This window comes from Pleuronectes platessa, chromosome 23 (assembly GCF_947347685.1).
Source record: "Pleuronectes platessa chromosome 23, fPlePla1.1, whole genome shotgun sequence".
Lineage (NCBI taxonomy): Eukaryota > Metazoa > Chordata > Actinopteri > Pleuronectiformes > Pleuronectidae > Pleuronectes > Pleuronectes platessa.
The window spans coordinates 15,204,280-15,222,463 of NC_070648.1; the positions used below are offsets into that span (position 1 = coordinate 15,204,280).

Consider the following 18,184-nt stretch of genomic DNA (forward strand, 5'->3'; position numbering starts at 1 on the left):
AAAGATGAATACAAGACAAATCTAAGAATTGCAGCTTTTATTTCCTGGTATTTGGGAAACAATAAAATACTTGTTTGAATGTACTATTCCTTTTATCTATGTATTCAGTTTTTACAGTAAGTGGTTATATATGTGTTATACATTGAATTTATATTTCATAATTACTTCAAGTAACTGTATGTTCATATCTACATTGCTGACCAACCTATGTTAACGGTTCTCTTATGGCGGATTTTATGTTGTTACTTTTCATGTTAGATTTTCCACTTAAGCCTGTGAGGAACCATATTTTGCCATATTACTTGAATAAGGATCAATGACAACAAAAAACCTTAAATAAACCCCTGTGACCCCAACAATGAGCCCTAAGTCGGGAACAATGGAGAAGAACAGTTTTGTTTTAATTTAATTTATTTCATTCCTGAATCTCAGCAGCAGATCAGGAGTCCTCCTCAGGTTCTGCAGCTTTGCCTGTTTAACCCAACCAGGGCCTCCCACGAGTTCAGTTCTTAACCAGCCTGAACTAATATCTCTTAATCAGCCATTGACAGTGTGTCAGGATTTATTTTGCCAGTTTGACGGCTGTTCACTGTTTCATCCCCTGGCTCCTCCTTGGTTCCTCTTCAACTATATTTTGCGGTTCTTCTTCATGCGGAGACTCTTCTTTCAGGGTCTCTGCTTCAGGCCCGTGGGAGTGACCCGACTCTGTGGCGGCTGCCCCCTGCAGCTCACGGGGCCCGGCGTCAAGACGAAACAGAGTGGGGACCTTACCCAGTACGGGGTTGTTCTGCTGGAGGCCAGAGATCCACTGGTTCAGGGTGGCCTGGTCTCCCTGACTGGTCATGCACATGGCGAAGACTGGGCCCTCATCCACTGGAGACACATAACACATACAAGGGCTGAGTTACACAGAGAAAACAATGGTTACTTTAAAACAAGAGTACCACAAGGAAGGCTGTAAATATCTTACAGTCTTCTACATCGAAGCTCTCTTGGTCTCCGTAGTCACGCTCCAAATCCAGGTCTAACTGCAAAGGGTAGTCCAGACATCGCTCTGGATCATAGGGCTCCTCGACCTGAGGAGAGAAACAAAGTTACAACTCAGTGACTGAAAAATAACCACTGCAGACTTCAGTGTACTAAACATTAGTCACATAGTTATAAATGGGAAAGGAAGAAAACGATCAGGGCATCTTTTTTAAGAGGAAGGGGCACACGAGGTGACCGCCACCTGGCTGTTATCAAATCCATCATGGTCTCCAGCTACTGAGGCAAATGTAGCTGTTGAATTTAGTGAGCTACAGCCATTTAACATCTATTCATTAAGCTGGTCAAACAACATTCCACAGTCTTTACTGTTTAGACTGAGCTTAAAAAAAAGGTCTTTATTGATCATATTGAACCATTTTTATTACCTACACATTTTGTTTAATGGTGTTCCTTGACTTTAAACATGTGTGAGACTCTGTAATACTAGTAGGATTTTAAATTTTTAAGTGTTTTCCCACAAAATTTGTCATTGTATGCAATTACAAAGAATATACTCCTTTTTTATTATTTAGTTGATTTTACTTTTACACAGTCGCATGGATTCAGGCGAAAATATATTGTTCTATTCCCTCAAAGATGATAAAATAATTGATAAAATATATATAAAATGTGTTGCTATTTAACACTGACTTCATTCAACAGTAGGTGCAATAATATTTCTACTGTTATTTACTTAAACATGGCTGCCAGCAGGGTTTCCCCACCTTTTCATCAGGCGGTATGGGGTCAGCTCTGAGGATGTAGTAGTGCACACAGGTCTTTCTCAGCCACAGAGGGAAGGGGCCCTCCACAAACACAGGCCTGCTCGGGTTATGCTTGGCCAGCAGCTCCATTTGACTGGGGCTCTGGGTCCCTGGTGACCGAGCAGGAAGGTGAGGGAAAAATGGAAGTGAGACACAATCCAGGTCCAGTATATATGGATTTGAAACCACCACTGTATTCGTTTAAACATGAATTCATTACTTTTCATGGCTAAGATGAAGAAAAAGCAGTTTCCTGATTCGTTAATGTTGTTCTGTGGTTTCCAGTTGACCTTAAATCATCCACTGCCATTATATGTCAAAGAATACATATATTATAAAATATAAATGTCGAGATATTATATCAGATTTAATGAAGATTGGGAATCTCCTGAATCCAAATGATCGAGTTGTTTCCATACCTACGATATGTGGAAGTGTTATCTCTTCTCCGCTCACTGTAACATCTGTGCAGGGCAGCTGGTGGGAAGAGCAAAGCAACCGACAGGATTATATTTTGCAAAGACGATTGGATGGACGACAATGAAATAAATAAATTATAAGTGGTGGCTTTTGTCTGGTGATGAACAAAATATCCTGAACAGAAATTGAAGTATTAAACTGTTTCTGCTCCCAAAGCAGAGAGAAGAGAAGTCATGTGATGAGGTCAATCTGAAATCTTCATTCATAGTCATGATAAATTCGCCCTTCATTGATTAATGTTGTTTTTAAAACCGGAGTGGCCAAAGAAAGTCTCGAGCAGAGAATCATTCCACTCATCTATAAAATGATCTGCTACTCTTTATTATTTCACACTTAATTGTAAACTCATTTGTCCCCTTCAGGATCTTGTAGATGACTCTGGTTTTTCCAGCAATCTAATTGGTCAGTAGCTGGGCCGTAGAGAGTACAACCAGTAGCAAACTATTATATTAGAAAAAAACAGGAAGAACAAACACATTTACATTTGACTAAAAGAAACACAGTTACAGCTGTGCTATGCAATGAGATTTGTAGACAAGTCAGATGCTAAATGAAAACTAGGGCTACGTTGTAGCACTAACGGGCCCTAGCATAGGCGATTTCAAGTCTGTTGCGGTCGGTGGAGAGAGAGCGATCGATGACCAAGCGCACGTCTCCGCGTTGCGTGCGTTTTGCGCTCTGTGGCAAGGATAAACGCTTCACTTCCTGTATCCAGCAGGTGGCGCTGTGATTGTAAGTCATGATGTCTTTGTAGATGTCATCAGGTCGCGACTCTAGTCTTACATGTCTAGTTTGGACTCGATTGGACCAAATATGTCGGAGATACAGAAGCTCGTGTTTTGATGGCGTGTAATCAAACTTTGACGCCAGGCCACGGTCACACCGTGTGAAGAAATAAAATATACCCAGTCAGTTTATATCTCCATCTTTTTCAGGGGACATTTCAAGAAGTTGAAGTTGATATCATGGAAGCCCTACGACAAGATCATCAGAGTAACATTTTAGAAAATGGCCAAAATGGCCACCAAATCTAAAATGGCGGGCTTCCTTATTTGTCTAGCATATCTATACAAGAGACCTATTTCTTTGTCATGAAAAGACACATGTCCCTATAGATTTTTGTAGATGTAGGCCAATCGACACAACCAGGTCCTATAATACAAACAACAGTCCTTTGCTGTTAGCTACTTAAATTACACCTCTAAATTCTAGATCAAAGCCAATTGACTTGCATATAAAGGAGAAACACAATCTAAGCAGAATCAGATTAACTATTAGTAGGAATCTTCACAACGACAAAGTAGACCAGCACTTCAAGGCAAAAAAAATCAGAAGTGTGTAAAAGTCAAAAATTGTCTCTTAGAATATATCTAAAGTTAGGATGGGACTGTGTCAGTCACGCAGAAAAATGCAATCTGATGATGCTGCCCAACATAAGGGGTACAGCGTCAACAAGGCCCTCCACCGAGCCTACCTGGACACAAGGAGGAAGAACCAGGAGATCGCTCTAACGGAGGAGGCGAGTGAAAAGGCTAAAGTGAGGAGCCAGGCAGCAGAACAATCGTTTCTGGCTGAAGATAACATTGGTCTGAGAGAGCAGGAGAAATCAGCTCTGGCTGCAGAAAACACAGCTCTGGCCGCAGAAAACACAGCTCTGGAGCAGCAGGCGGCACAAAAGGCTGCTCTGGCTGCAGAAAACACTATTCTTAAGAAGCTGACTGCTAAGAATGCAGTTATACAGAAGCATGAGGCAGAGATAGCTGATCTGAAAATGCAGGCTGCAGAAAGCACTGCTCTAGCTGCAGTAAACGTTGCTCTGAAGAGGCAGCTGACTGCTGAGTACAAAAAACTGCAGGAGCACACGATCTCTACTACCTTACAGCTCGTTCGGGCCAGAGAGGACTGTGTCGACATGATGATGTTTGTTAACACAGCAAGAGCCAGAGAGGAAGAGTTTGAGAAGGAGCTTAAAGTTATGAAGACGACGATGAAAGAGAAAGTGGAAGAAAATATCTCCCTGACCACTGATCTTCATCTCCAGCACTTGGAGAACCAGAAAGTCCAAAATGACTGGAAGGTGAAATTTGCAGCTCTGCAGGAGAACTACGAGGAGAAGCTGAGGTGCAGTGTCCTGGAAGAGGAGGCCAGCTTCCAGCAGAGAGAGTTTCTTGAAAACAAGCTCAGGAAGACAGAGAAGTGGTTTTTCAATGAGGCGAAGGAAGCACAGAGCCTGCTACTGAAGAACATTCAGCATCAGGTACATTACATCAGATCATTTAAGATCTTAATGATATGGATTGTACGTTTCTTTCACGTTTAGACTTTGACGAAGAAAATGTTGACACTTATGTTTTGTCTCTGTCTTTTCAGAATCTCACCTTTGAGACCGACAATGTGAAGGTCAAAAATGAGAAAGAGGAGAAGAAAGAGCAACTGGAGAGAGAGAAGAAGGAGAAGGAGAAGGAGGAGGGGGGAAGTAAGGGGAGGAGCAAGTGGTCTTCCTGGTTTCTGAAGAGAGACAAGGAGAAGAAAGAAACGAATAAGCAGGAAAAGAAAGTGCAAATGGAGAGAGAGAAGAAGGAGAAGCAGGAGAGCAAAGAACTGAAAAAGAGAGAGAAGAAGGAGAAGGAGAAGGAGGAGAGGAGAAGTAAGGGGAGGAGCAAGTGGTTCCCCTGTTTTCTCCTATAAATCCGGAACTAGATCTGTAGATATATTCTTTCATCCACAAAAGAAAAGTTTCATCTGGAGCCAGAAGCGTCACATCTGAGCAATAGAAATCAGAAAAGCAGAGGGGGATGTTTAACTTTTTTTCTACAGTCTCTGCCGTTATTCAAAACCCAGCAGGTGCAGGATATTATTTTCCGAGGCTACAGTGGGAAGAGAAATTGTTCTGTCTGCTGTGTCTGTGATAGCTTTCTTCCTTCATGATTGCTGAATGTCCGTGGGAATGGGGATGAAAAGAGGGAAACAAACACTTGCTCTGTGATTGAGGGAGAACAATAAAACATGTTTACTACGGACGACACCGTGTGACGAAAAATTGATCTTTTAATAACTTTGTATCTCCATCTTGTTGTGATGACACTCATCTCAATTTGAAGTTGATCTGATGAAAGCCCTGGTAAAAGTACCTCAAAGTAAAAATGTGGAATATGGCAAAAATGGCCACTTAATGCAAAATAGCAGGCTTCCTGTTGCGTCTTTCATATTGTAGCTAAGACTTTTTTGTTTGTCTGGTCATGATACACCTGTGTATCAATTTTCTATAAAATTTCTCCAGAATACGTTAATGTTCACCACTTTCTAACTTTCTTTAACATGTTAAAGCCCTCAAAAGGCAATTAATTTGCCTGAATAATAATCCTTACAGTTTCAATATGGCCTCACCCTGTCAGTGCTCGGGCCCTAATGAGTCAAAAACCATTGAAAAAAACTAAACTGAAGGAGAAGACATTGTTATTAGCGTGTAAAATGCTAATTGCATACAGTGTTTTTGCTGAACTTTTCTTCATCGACCACAGTGAACAGGTAACAAGCTCACAAAAGTTAATCATTCCCCTGATGAGAATGTATATCTCATAAATAGTAGACAAAAGGATTTTGTCAGTCTCTGAAGACCCTGTCCTCCTCCGAGTTCAGATTGAATGAGGGTCTTTGTTGTAACTTAGATAATCAATGTATACAAATGTAGATACAGATTATTCCAAAGGGATCACTTACTGTTTCTTTCAAGTCTTTATTCTAAGCTAGGTTAACCACATCCTGAACCCAGTTTTTTATTTAACACACAGACATCAAAGTCAGCACAGTTGTACCTGGTAGACGATAACTTTTGCATCCAGGTCGTTAGCGATGCGAGTCAGACTGAAGCGAGCCAGGTCCACCGGGTCCTCCGGCAACTGCTGGGGGACGGGAAAGGGGTTTATGTGCTTGAACTTGGGGAACCAGTACATGATGCGCTGATACTTTCTCATGGGGTGGGTCTTCTCTCCAAAAATCTGAACCAGCAGGACTTTGGTCTCCATGTTGGGCATAATACCTGAAATGTGACAATTTAAAAGGAAGTCATACACAAGAAACTGCAAACATATACATGAAAAATGTATATACAGTATACAGTTTAAAGAAACTGTCTAAATTTCCAAAGAATTCCAGGAATAGGCTCAGGAGAGTGTATCTTGTAACACCAACCATAGTTCTCCATCTGCTCCAGTAGCTGCACTCCACACTCCTGCTGTCGGGGATAGTGGTTGAACATGCGCTGGATATAGTTTCTGGGCACAAACACCTCTTTGGGAAAAACATCCAAAAGCTTGTTGTAGACGGCGAGGTCTCGCTCCACGCCGAACTCCGGCATCTTCTTCAGGGCGGCGTAGATAAACTCCACATGGCCCCGCCGTCTTATGTCCCTCTTGATGAAGATGTCCATCACCTTGTTAAACATGGCTTTGGTTCTGGCATCTTTCGCCACTCGCTCGAACAGATCATCGTTGGTGATCAGAGACTTTACCCTCTTCTCATTGTGCACAGGTTCCGGCTGACTCTTGGCACAGGCTGGGCTGGCGTGGAAATGTCTCAAACCATCGAGGGAAGTTTTTAATCTATTTACATATATGAAACTGGAACACACCAACAACTGTGTAGTGCAACAAACACCTGCAGTGAACTGGGATGGACATGGGACAAAATCTGAGATGATATTTACGCAAAAAAGGACAGAAATATATAAGTGGAAATGTCACCGAGCAAGTAACAAAAAATGTCCAAATGCGAAATTAGAGGTTAATAATTAGATGCATTAGTTAGGACATCGTGTGAGTAAATGGCAGTGAAGGAGTCCGGTCTGAATCAGTGTGACAAGGGAAGAACCAACCAGTACTGTTGGATGACAACTGATGAGCTGTCCAAGCTGGCAACAGCATGCCAACTGCAAAAGATAAAGGTGGTTCCGCGTCCCACCGCCACCAGCCTGCCTCAGAATACGATGATGCCACCCTGGCCCAAAAGAGAGAATACTGGAGAACCAAGAAACGAGAGCAGAGGGCTCGTCTGTCACAGCGAAGAGGGAGGCCATCACAAGACAGTCGAGGGAAAAAGCTCCTCCACCTAAATACCACTGCAGTGGTGAATTCCACTTTATCTGGCATCTTAGATGCTCCCTCTTATCCTGTGCAGAGTAATGATGAGTCATATAAAACACCCAATGTCTCCCCAGCATCCCATAGTGCAAATGCAGTGGGAGAAGGTTCATTTGAAACCCCTGAAAGCCCAAAGCCAAAGTGGTTGCACACAATGAAACTCGACAAGGTCTTGCCTCAGTTCCCAGCATCATGTTCCATCTCAGCCAAAGCGGCTAGGGGCAACACAACCGCGCTGAAATGCCGAGCAGCGAGGGGGGCTGTGAACAGAGCCATTACCTCACCCACACCTAGTGGAACCCAGCTGGACTCCAGTTCCTCAGTGCCTCCAGTCAGAGTGACCAGAATTACCAATGGCAGCTCTGCCCAAACAACATCTCAGCCACGTGTGTCTATGCAGGGCACATCAGTCCTAAACATGCTACACAGACACCATGTTGCTTCACGCAGTCAGCCCAGACTCTCCCCTACAAATGTGACCATGGGTAGGATTCTTGTGTCCTCTCCATTTGCCCCCATCTCCATAAAAACTGAGGGTAAAGAAGAGAACACAACACCTCAGAGTGGAACAAAGAGTGCCTTGGTCACCACACAGAGAGCTAAAGGTGTTGGCAACTCGCAACCTTCCATCGAGTCCGAGGAGGAGAGAGCAGCCAGACGCAGAGAGCATTGGCGGATCAGAAAGCGAGAGCAGAGAGCAAAGCTGGCAGCTCAGATAGCTAAAGCCAGAGATAGGACACAGGCCACCGAGATGATGGTACAGAGGCAAATGGCACAAAGAGCAGGACTCATGGGTCCCACAGCACGTCAGAATATTCCATCTCAGTCGTTTTCGAGAAGAGCGGGTCCTACTCAGGCCAAAGCCACGTTCAGGCCGGCCAAAAAGAGAAATGATAAAATGAAAATTGCAGCAGCGAGTTTGACCACAGTTAACCTGCAGATCAAAGTGCAGAATCCACATGAGACCAGGACAGCACCAACAGCAATTTCTCGGAGGAAATCAGGGGAAACGCTAAGAAGGTTTCCAAGTTACGCACATCTTTCCAATGTTACCCGAGGGATCGTGCGATGTAAAACACCCAGACAGAGGTTAATTGAAGCTCAGAGGAGTTTGATGATTCAAAGAAACATGAGATGTAAGTCCCCGCTGCTGGCTTCAGTCTTTGGTACCAGAAATATGCCCAGGATCGACCCCAATGACACACCTGAGCAGATTATAGAAAAACGGCGAGAGTACTGGCGGATTAAAAAGCGGGAACAGCGAGCTAAGTTGTCCATGGAGGTGAGGGATCGATTAAAGGAGAGGGACTCTCTGATGCGAAGAGTGAAACGCTACCAGAACATCCTAGAGGAGATGAGGAAAGCCAGAGCGCTCACACAATCAGCGGGAAGCACTCTGACACACGCCTCGGAGACCATTGGCGGGTTCATCAAAGAGGATGGGACAGTGACCATTAAAATTCCCAAGGTTTCTACATGTCACGACACAGCAGCTCATCAAAGTGAAGAAGAACTTCATGTTCAAAGTTCCAGTAATACCCACGTTACCCAGCCTCAACATTCGCCTTATACGAGTCGAAGAGGTGTAACCCCTGTTAGAATTAACCATCCCTTCTGCCCAGCTCAGGTGAAAGTCTCTTTTCCTCTTTCTGGAAAGTCAGTCAACAAACTTCCAAAACTACTGTCTGCCAGACCAAGGACTCCACGTGAAAGCACAACTGTACCTAATTCTCACTCGTCATCTGCTCAAGCTGTAGGGCAGCTCACACTCACTCATCCTCAAAAGGCCATTTCTGGAGGATCGACGGCAGGGTCCAGCTGTGTCATGAAAATGGCATGAGGCCTCTTCTGGAGACAACAGAAGAGGCCTCAGAGCAAGAGCTGAAGCCAAATTTACCTCAGCTCTTTTTTGAAGAGGATGAGGTGGCTCCTCTGGCTGCTAACCTGACGTTGCAGATAAAGAGCTGGCAGCCAGACACTGAGGCCCTGGCACACTCACGTTCACCGAGCCCTCATTTAAAAAACTCACCACAAATTAGTGAGACACCCTCACCTATTCCTACCTCCAGTAATGCACCTATGCTTCCCACCTGTGAACACGCCTCCCAAACCTCTCCCACATTCACATTAAACCCCTACAAGGAAGACCCCGATGGTCCATCCTCACCTCACAGAACCCAGAGGCTTCTCACCAGAAAGAAGGGCCATGAAGACTGCCGCTCCCCAGAGCCGCCAGAGCTACATCAACTACCCATCGATGAGCTGCACCAACAGCAAGAACCGGGTGATCAACAGTGTGAGACACAAGAACAGTTCGAAAACAGCATGTCGCCAGCAGCACGAAGATATAACAGTGTGTGGACTGAGCAGGTCGGCTTGACCAGCCTGCAGCGGAAGAGGGGGTACTGTAAGCTGATGAAGCGGCAGCAGAGGGCCAGGTCAAAGGCCAGGCAGAAGGAGAGGCAGGGAGGACTGAGCAGTCGGCTAACCCAGGTGAAGGTAAAGCATTTTATTTAGATTCTGCTAGATTGTGTTGCAGTGTAGCAAATGTTACTGCAACAAGGAGCAAATAATCAGCTCACCTTGCAAGTAGCGAGCCGGAGGAGAGACATCAATTTTTTATGAGAAAAAACGTTAAGTTTAGTTTCTGGCGTATTTGCTGTACGCTAAAGGTATCTGATGCTCACCTGAATGTTATGGGAAAACTACTTTTGGCTCATGTCCCCATAGCGGATCCATGCAATCTGTGTATCAAGGCTTACTATATTCCTCTAAACGTAACATCGATTTTTTCGGCTTCTGTCCATCACTGAATAATGATCTCAAAAGACAGACCCTTGCTCTTTATATCGACGATGCCACAGATGTATCACTTGATGAGAGAATAAAGTTCAGGGCTTACAGGCATGACCAGTATGCTCTCCAAATAAAACCTGAATGACGCTGCAAACCTTCCTCTGGTATTTGTCATTTTAACAGTTAAATTTGAACTGATTGCTTGGTATTTACATTTTTTTGTTAATGTTTTATTGTTGTGTTTCAGGCTCAAGGTTTTGGTGTCTTCAACAATGTTAAGCGTGGAAATCCTCATGTAAAACCAGCTCTCAGATCCAGGTCATCGATTGACTCGCTTACGGCAGTGTCCAGCCTCCCTGCTCTCAGCCCTACAACATGTCGTGCTGAGCGGTCACCGCACACGGCCCAGGTGAAGTTGCCTGTCCTCAGTGTCTCCTGTTCTCCCAGAAGTGAGCAGAACAACATAGACGTTGGACCTTCACATATCATGTCAAGCTGTCTCGACGCTTCTGAGAATCCGCAGCAAGCCATGCCACGTTCTCAAATGTCTATGTCGTCAAGTTCGGATGTAGACTCAGCACCCCGCCTTCCTACTCTGACGCCTCCAGACAACCCACTGTCCAGCATCAACCTGCAAACCATTGAACCCCATGTTGAAACGTCTGATCCCACCCTCAGTGCAATAAAAATCCCTTCTCAACTTCATAGCCCCTCACATTCGATGCATTCTCCCTCTAAGCTGGTACCTGTAAGCACCATGGCTCCACCTAAACCCATCCCTGGGGAGTCTCAGGAGGACTTTCTGAGGAGGAAGCGAGAGTACTGGAGGATAAAAAAGAAGGAGCAGCGGGCCAGGAAGGCCATCCAGGACAAGGGAGCCCCCACAAAGAGAGCTGCCCACTGGAGGCCCATCCTACCTGCACAGGATCCACCAACACAGGTAGGAGCTACACAGATATACAAAATAACCGTTCTGTGGCTCACACGCTCTGCACATCACGGGTTACACGCTCAATGACAGCTAGATGATAAAGGTGTGAGGCAGTCGGTTTGTGAGTTAAATGTTTATTTTCGGTTCCAGAATATAAACCTTAATGACAGTAAGGAAATAAAAGAGAGATAGGGAGACAGTAAAAACAGTTCAGAATAGATATAAAAGCACAAGTTAACAGAAACCAGACCGTAGCTTTATTTGATCTGTACTTTATAATGGTCATTAAACCAGTCAGCATTATATAGTGTCCCCACACAGAGTGGAAGTGGTCACAGACTGGTTACTTTGTGTACTGATTACTTACTCTAGTGAAAAAAAAATAAACATATAATTTTTTGGTACATCTTATGGTGCAATGCAAATATATCTAACTAAATCTGAGGTCATTCAGTATAATCATTCTTCATCTTTAGTCAGCCTTTAACAAAGGGAGTCGAATACAATTTGACAAATTAAAATCAATGGAGGCAGACATATTGTGACTTTAAGTCATTAAGATAATTAAGATTAAGATCCTGAGAGGGACATAAGAGTTAACAGTAACCTAAGAAGTAATACATTTCAGCAGGTGAGTCGGATGGTTTTAAAACAGAGCTTCTAACAAACAGAGGGAGAAATTATCCCAATATATAAATACATCAGAACTATTATAGGTTCATTTTAATTTAAAGATCCTTTGATAGCAGACATAAAACCTGCCAGTGTTGATGCTTTTGCTGCTTAATCCTATCACTGCAGACCAGAATGAGAAAAGAAAAAACTAAATAAAACCTAAAGCCTACGATGTACTTTATTAAAAAATGAGTATAAATCAACATGTCAGTAAGACTGAGCTCTTCACCTGCCTCTCTCCTCTCTGCTTTTGCAGCAGAAACACTGACATAACTTTAAACTTTGTTTATCTGTAACACATGCTCATCATAGTTTGTTCATCATCAGACTAAAAAGAGAAATACTCAATAATACCTTAAAGTATTTCTGCTTATTTATCTTATCTTATTCATAGACTTATCTTTAACTTTATACTTTTAAGTTAGAGAATCATACCCACTGTTTCTTTTCCTTTCTAGCAATGTGATCATCTTTGATGTTTCACTGTATAAAGTCCCTTTTGGATGTCAATGTTTCTGACTCTACTCGCAGACCCTCATTGTTATTCTCATACTTATTAAGAACTTTATTCATGGTTCTGAAGTGGCAGATTATAATGAACAAGTCTGGGCTCGTAGCGGGATGAAAAAACATAGAGTTTACCAAGACAGCCTCATAGTCCAGGTTATCAAGGACTGCAGAATAAGGACAAGGAAAAGATGTGATGGGTATGTTGAACTTTCTTTGGAATACAGGCCCCTTAGCTGTGTGTCTCAAAACTCAAGCCAGGATAACCCAGGTGACCTCTGTAGAGCCGTGCCAAAGTTCCTCCAAAGTTACAGAAAACAGATTTCAACAAGCTGAGGAGTCCTAGGATGTTTTAGTCCATTTTGCTTCGGAAGTTTCCCAACTGAGTGAAATTACCCAGAAGTTGTTCAGCGACCGCCATAATAAGAGCTGTTCCAATTTTCTAAATGATAAGGAAAGGAGCTTCAATGCTTCCTAACTTAGCTCCTTTGGCATAGGAAACACTGGACCATCCTTTATGAAAGAAAAGGAGAAAATGCCGTCCCATAATTCTTCGGCAGCAATTTTTGAAGCGACACAATCTCGTAGTTCCACCAGGACAGACCCACATAAATATAAAAGAAAACAGAACAGATGTTTTTGACCTGTCACAATATGTCTAGTTAGGAGTCATAGGCATATTGAATTCATAGTTAACAATATAAATATATATATATATATATCATAATCAGAACAAAATACATAATATATAAATATCATCATTAAAGTCATTTCAATCCCTGAATTGCACAAAATAATTTTCTGTAATTATGTAAGGTTTTCTCCACTAATATTCCTCATGCTATTAGTTTAACATTTCAATCCTGTTAGTTATTTTTATGTTTATAAAAATCTATTTTGTTTCTTCCTGTGAGTAACTGATGGTTTAATGTTCTCCCTGCATGAACTAAAAACCTCTGACCAGGATTCCTGTTTAGGACTGGACACTTTACTCAAACTGTATTTGCACAGCACAGTTTGTTTCTCTACTGTAGAGTCTGTGTGTATCTAAACGCAGAGTGCAAGTGGAGTCAGATTTCCTCTGCACTGTGGTGTTCCTTTCCTAACTCCTCAGGGTTTCTCCTTCACATCTTTCCTTGACCTACTGACATTTTCTGCCGGGGTCGAGGAAAAGTGGTTTGGAAGGGGGATTATTTTTACTGTCTGACCACAGCCCTTGTATGAATTTTAAAGTCCTGAGCTAGCCTACACAAAAACTATATTGAAGCGCACAGCAATTTCAACAACTACAAAGAGATGTAATATGAAAAACGTTTGCTCAGCGTCCTGCTATTGCTGTCTCTTTTGCTTATTATATTTGAAAGTATTATTATGCTCATTGGCTTATCTAATGCCTCGCTTTAGTGACTGACAGATATAGGCTTATAGTTTAAAGGCAGGAAGGTTTCATTGATAAGTTTTAATAAACAAGTTGTGAATTGAGGATACAACACAGCAAGAAGTAAAAACAGAATTGGGAATTATTTGGTAAAGTGCGAACGTATTCTAACTCTGTTTATATTCTTCTCGGTAGGATTCTGGTCAGTGGTTGAGCTCCTCTGATGAGTCAGAGCATCTAATGAGGTGGGTGATGTGCTTTGTTTCCCTTTGGTATATCTGCTACTGGCTCCATGTAGGATGGTGATTAATAGATATGTTCTCCTCCTGTCACAGCACTTCAGTGGACACTGACCAGGAATCATTTCAGTTCCCAAATTACACAGCATCAGTGGAAGGTGGAGTATTAATGCTGTCACATTATACGTAAAGAATTAACTTTATGTAGCAAAGCGTTAAATGAAAGGTTGCCCACAACGCCACCTGAGGAGTTTCACCTCAGGAATATAACTATTGATAATGTGTGCAACAGCACAGGTTCGTTTAAATCACTCGGGGCAAGAGACGTGTTTAAATCAATAATAAACCAACTTTAATAAACACAAATACACATAATCGAAACACAAAACAAACCTAACACTTGAGTTAAAAATGAATAACTAACTGGACAGGGCTGTGACTTACCGCAGCGGCGAGAACCAAACAAAAGGGGGAAGGGGCTAATAAAACAAACCACCCGTGACACAGCACACCAAACAAAACAGGTTGTGAAGAAAACTCCCTCCACCAGGAATTGGGTCGCCGCCTCCGGGCCACAGCACCTGACCACAACAAAAATATTATTAGAGTATTAGAGTATTAGAGTATTAGAGAGAGTATAGATCAAGGGTATAACAAGGACACGGAGCTGGTCAGTTCACATAATAGTTCTTGTGATATTAAAATCAACAATATAAAACCGGAGTTTCAGTAAGTGGACCCCAAACTCCAGTGGTGCCAGAACAGCAGGTTCCAGGTCTGTACACACGGGGCTGCTGGACCGAGGATGATTTTTATGAAGCGCGTATCGACGCTTGTGTTGATGACGTATGTGATGACGTTCGAAGCCTCGCGAGCCGGCCGAGCACGTCACTGATTCAGGAAAGGGTTCGCGGGTTTGGTGTGCGATTCAAAATAAAAGGGGCCGCGAAACGCAATGGATTCCCCCCGCACACTACTTGTCTTGGGACTTTATTGTGCGTTTGATTGCAATATATTCTGAGTCTCTCAGGGAGAAAAGGAATTTATTTCCTAACTTGTACAAACTTGCGGTATCTTTTCTTTGTACCCCAGCATCATCTGTGCGCTGTGAAATGATCATTTCTAAAGCAGGCGAAATTATTTCAAAAAAATTAATCCGCCTGAAACCCAGCACTGTTGAGAAGCTGTTGTTTCTAAATAAAAATAAATTAACTGTTATCCATTTTGTACGTGTACGTGTATTGGCATCACAAACATCATTAATTCGTTTATTCAATTCAAAGCTTCACACACCAAAGCCATGGTTTCATTATAATTACATTACATTTAATGTCCACTTGATGGCGCAGTAGAGCAACTGAAGCACCATGAAGCTTCGGCCCATGAGCGAACCAATTGGATGGAAAGCTTCAAAGCTTCATGAAGCTTCATCTTGCCATCACTAGCATTAGCCCGCTGGCGCGCTACCGCACTCGTCTTCCCTGGTGGAGCGACTCCAGGCTGTAAGCCAGTCCGGCAATGCGATAAGGTGTCTAAGTCAAGAGGCACCCACAGCCACGCTACCCTGCTGTCCGACCAAGGTCCCGGAACGAAACAACAGCACCAGGGAGACCGCGAGTAAGAGTGGGCTGCTGCCTTAAATAGGTGCCGACAGCGCCCCCCTTGACGGGGAGGGCGCATGCAGGCACAGCGCCCCAATTGGCAGGGAGGGCACCCGCATCTGGCCACATTTACAAAGGCAAAGCTAGCACAAAACTCACTCTCCTTTCACTGTCTCCGCAGACGACCCAGAGCTGCTGTACACTGACTATGAGAACCACAGCAGTGAGGAAGGTTCTATCTCGGACAGCGTGTGGAGGTGCAGCTACCTCATGGACTACGACCCACTCAACCAGCTGCTGGTGTGCATGGTGTGTGGGGAGCTGCAGTACTCCCACAGCCTGGAGGGCGTAAGGGCCCACATCGAGGACGCCCACCCCGACACCCTGACGCTAGAAGCCGGGGAGAGACGGCGAATTCTGGAGGCCTGGGACGAGCAGGTGTCCCGGCGGGAACGCTTCTTCACCAGTCAGCTCCAGCAGCAGAGCGGTACATCATAACCTCAGAGAGAAGACATGTAGAGAGTGCAAGGTAGCTATTCATGTATTGTTCATCTACTGTATACACATGGTTGTTCAAGTAGTGAAAGAGCCCAGCTCCAACATTTTTGTAAAATATCTAAACAACCACTGGTCACATAACAATTACATGGTTTGGATATTTCCGTGAGACTATGTAACTTTTGTAAAAACAAAAACACACAACAATCCCTTTTTAAAATGAAAAGGTGTTTTCATGAAGGAGATGTTCAATCTCCGGCTGAATACAGGCAGTGGTTTTATTTATGCTTTAGATGGATAATCTACCTAAGTCCCAGATGTCTGTCTGTCTGTCTGTGGAACGCATATCTCGTTTGGTGTTATTTGGATATGTGATGTGTTCAAACTTTATGAAAATTGAATAAACAGGCAATCAGCACTCTGTGGCAGTCAGTGTGTTTGTCCGCAGGCTCTGCCCTCCAGCTGGATTACAGAGCTTTTACTTTGAAAGTTGTGAATTTGGGTCTGATGATTTGTGTAGATGCTTAACACACCTCTTTTTTTCTGTTTTGCAGAATAAAGCAGGAAGTGATTAAAAGAGAACGTGTCCTGCAGGAGTCAACTGAAGATCGTGGCCCCGGAGAGAAGCCCCACTCATGCGTTGTCTTCGTTAATTTTTTTATTTTTTTCCAATCAATCTGTTTACCTTCATAGAAAGTCACCTTGAAAAGAATGCTGCTCTTGCCCTGACAGCAGCTTTACCTCATTGTCCCACCAGGATTGTAATATTGTTTCTTCAGTATGGACACTTTTATACTGAAGCTGCCACAACTGAGATTTTGTTACAATATTTAAAATAATCAATAGAGAAGTCCAACATTGTGGGGAGCACAGTCTCTGTGCTAATATGGACTAAATGCATCCTGGAGCTACTCTAAAATAGACAAAGACAAAAATTGACATTGATTTTAAATTTCTTTGAATTGGGATCCACTTATTTAAAATCCCCAGTTATTTCAATGCCTGCCACAAACTATAAATCCAATCTGATGGATTAGATATAACTAGCAGTGGGTATAGATATGTCTGAGCAAACCCCAGGAAAAAAGCCCACATTTTTTCAGATGTGGGCGGTTCTTTCATAGGTATTTTTAAATTCTAAAGTTCCAGATATTTTTGTAATCCCACTGTGCTTAATGCATTGCTTAAGCCAAACCCTTGAGTATATAATTTGTATGCACATTGCGCTACTCAGCTCAACTTCCCTTCCTACACGACACTAACACAAGCATGATGAGGTGATGGCAAGTGTTGCGACAAAAAGTTAGATTTAAAGATCCAGGATTTCAGGTCTGTGGCATAATAACAGGTGAAAAGTAAGATTTTTGTTTCCCCTCCTAAGGTCTGCTTACATTACGTTCCTTTATTTATCCAGCAGACAGAAAGCAGCAGTAGTCACATATGGGCTACTGGTCAGAATATAGAAGGCTGCAGCAGTAAAACCCTGAGGGTAATGAATTAAGTCAGGGTGGCCTTTACTGCTTTTGCAACTTTTTATTTTTAAGAAGATGATTTGATTTCTTTTGTCCAAAAGTTACATGGACTTGCTTTAAAGTCAGACCAATGATGAGTCACCAGAGGGTTCAGCGACTACCTAACGATTCAATGACAACCAAGGGATATGAGACAGCTTACAAATAGAAACAAGGTGTATATCAGACATTGAACAGATACATGAAATGGTAGAAAATATAAAGGTGCAGTGTCAGGTTTAGAAGGATGTGTTTGTAATAGCTGTTGTCGGAGTCATATCAGAGCTATTATCAAACTATAGATATTTATAGTAGATTATTCAGTAAATTTAGATTTAAACCCAGTGTCAGACAGCTATCAGAAAATGTGTCTACACACATACAGCACAAGAATCAAACACTTTATACTGTAGTTTAGTTGTAGGAACTGATAGTTGCTATCAGATTTGGGATTCTGGTCTGAGACCCTTTATGATTTACTAAATTGTTATATGGGCATCAGGAACTATTCCACATGTTTTTGTATGTGGTAGCACCATGTTGTTCAAACCTGAAACTTTACACATGTTCTTGACGACTGTTTTGTATCGAGACAACTTTTTAAATAATACATTTCTCGCCTCTTTAAAAAGACGCT

At 42.8% G+C, this 18,184-nt stretch overlaps 1 protein-coding gene across 1 annotated transcript; it reads right to left on the minus strand.

The window, feature by feature from the left end:
* Positions 1 to 22: 22 nt before the first annotated feature.
* LOC128430030 (evolutionarily conserved signaling intermediate in Toll pathway, mitochondrial) lies at positions 23 to 6,996 on the minus strand (the record flags this gene model as incomplete). Its single annotated transcript, XM_053415955.1, has 6 exons — positions 23 to 873; positions 971 to 1,076; positions 1,755 to 1,903; positions 2,213 to 2,270; positions 6,089 to 6,312; positions 6,465 to 6,996. Coding segments are annotated over 6 exons (1,356 nt in total), but the record flags the coding sequence as incomplete, so codon positions are not given.
* Between the last annotated feature and the right edge of the window lie 11,188 nt (positions 6,997 to 18,184).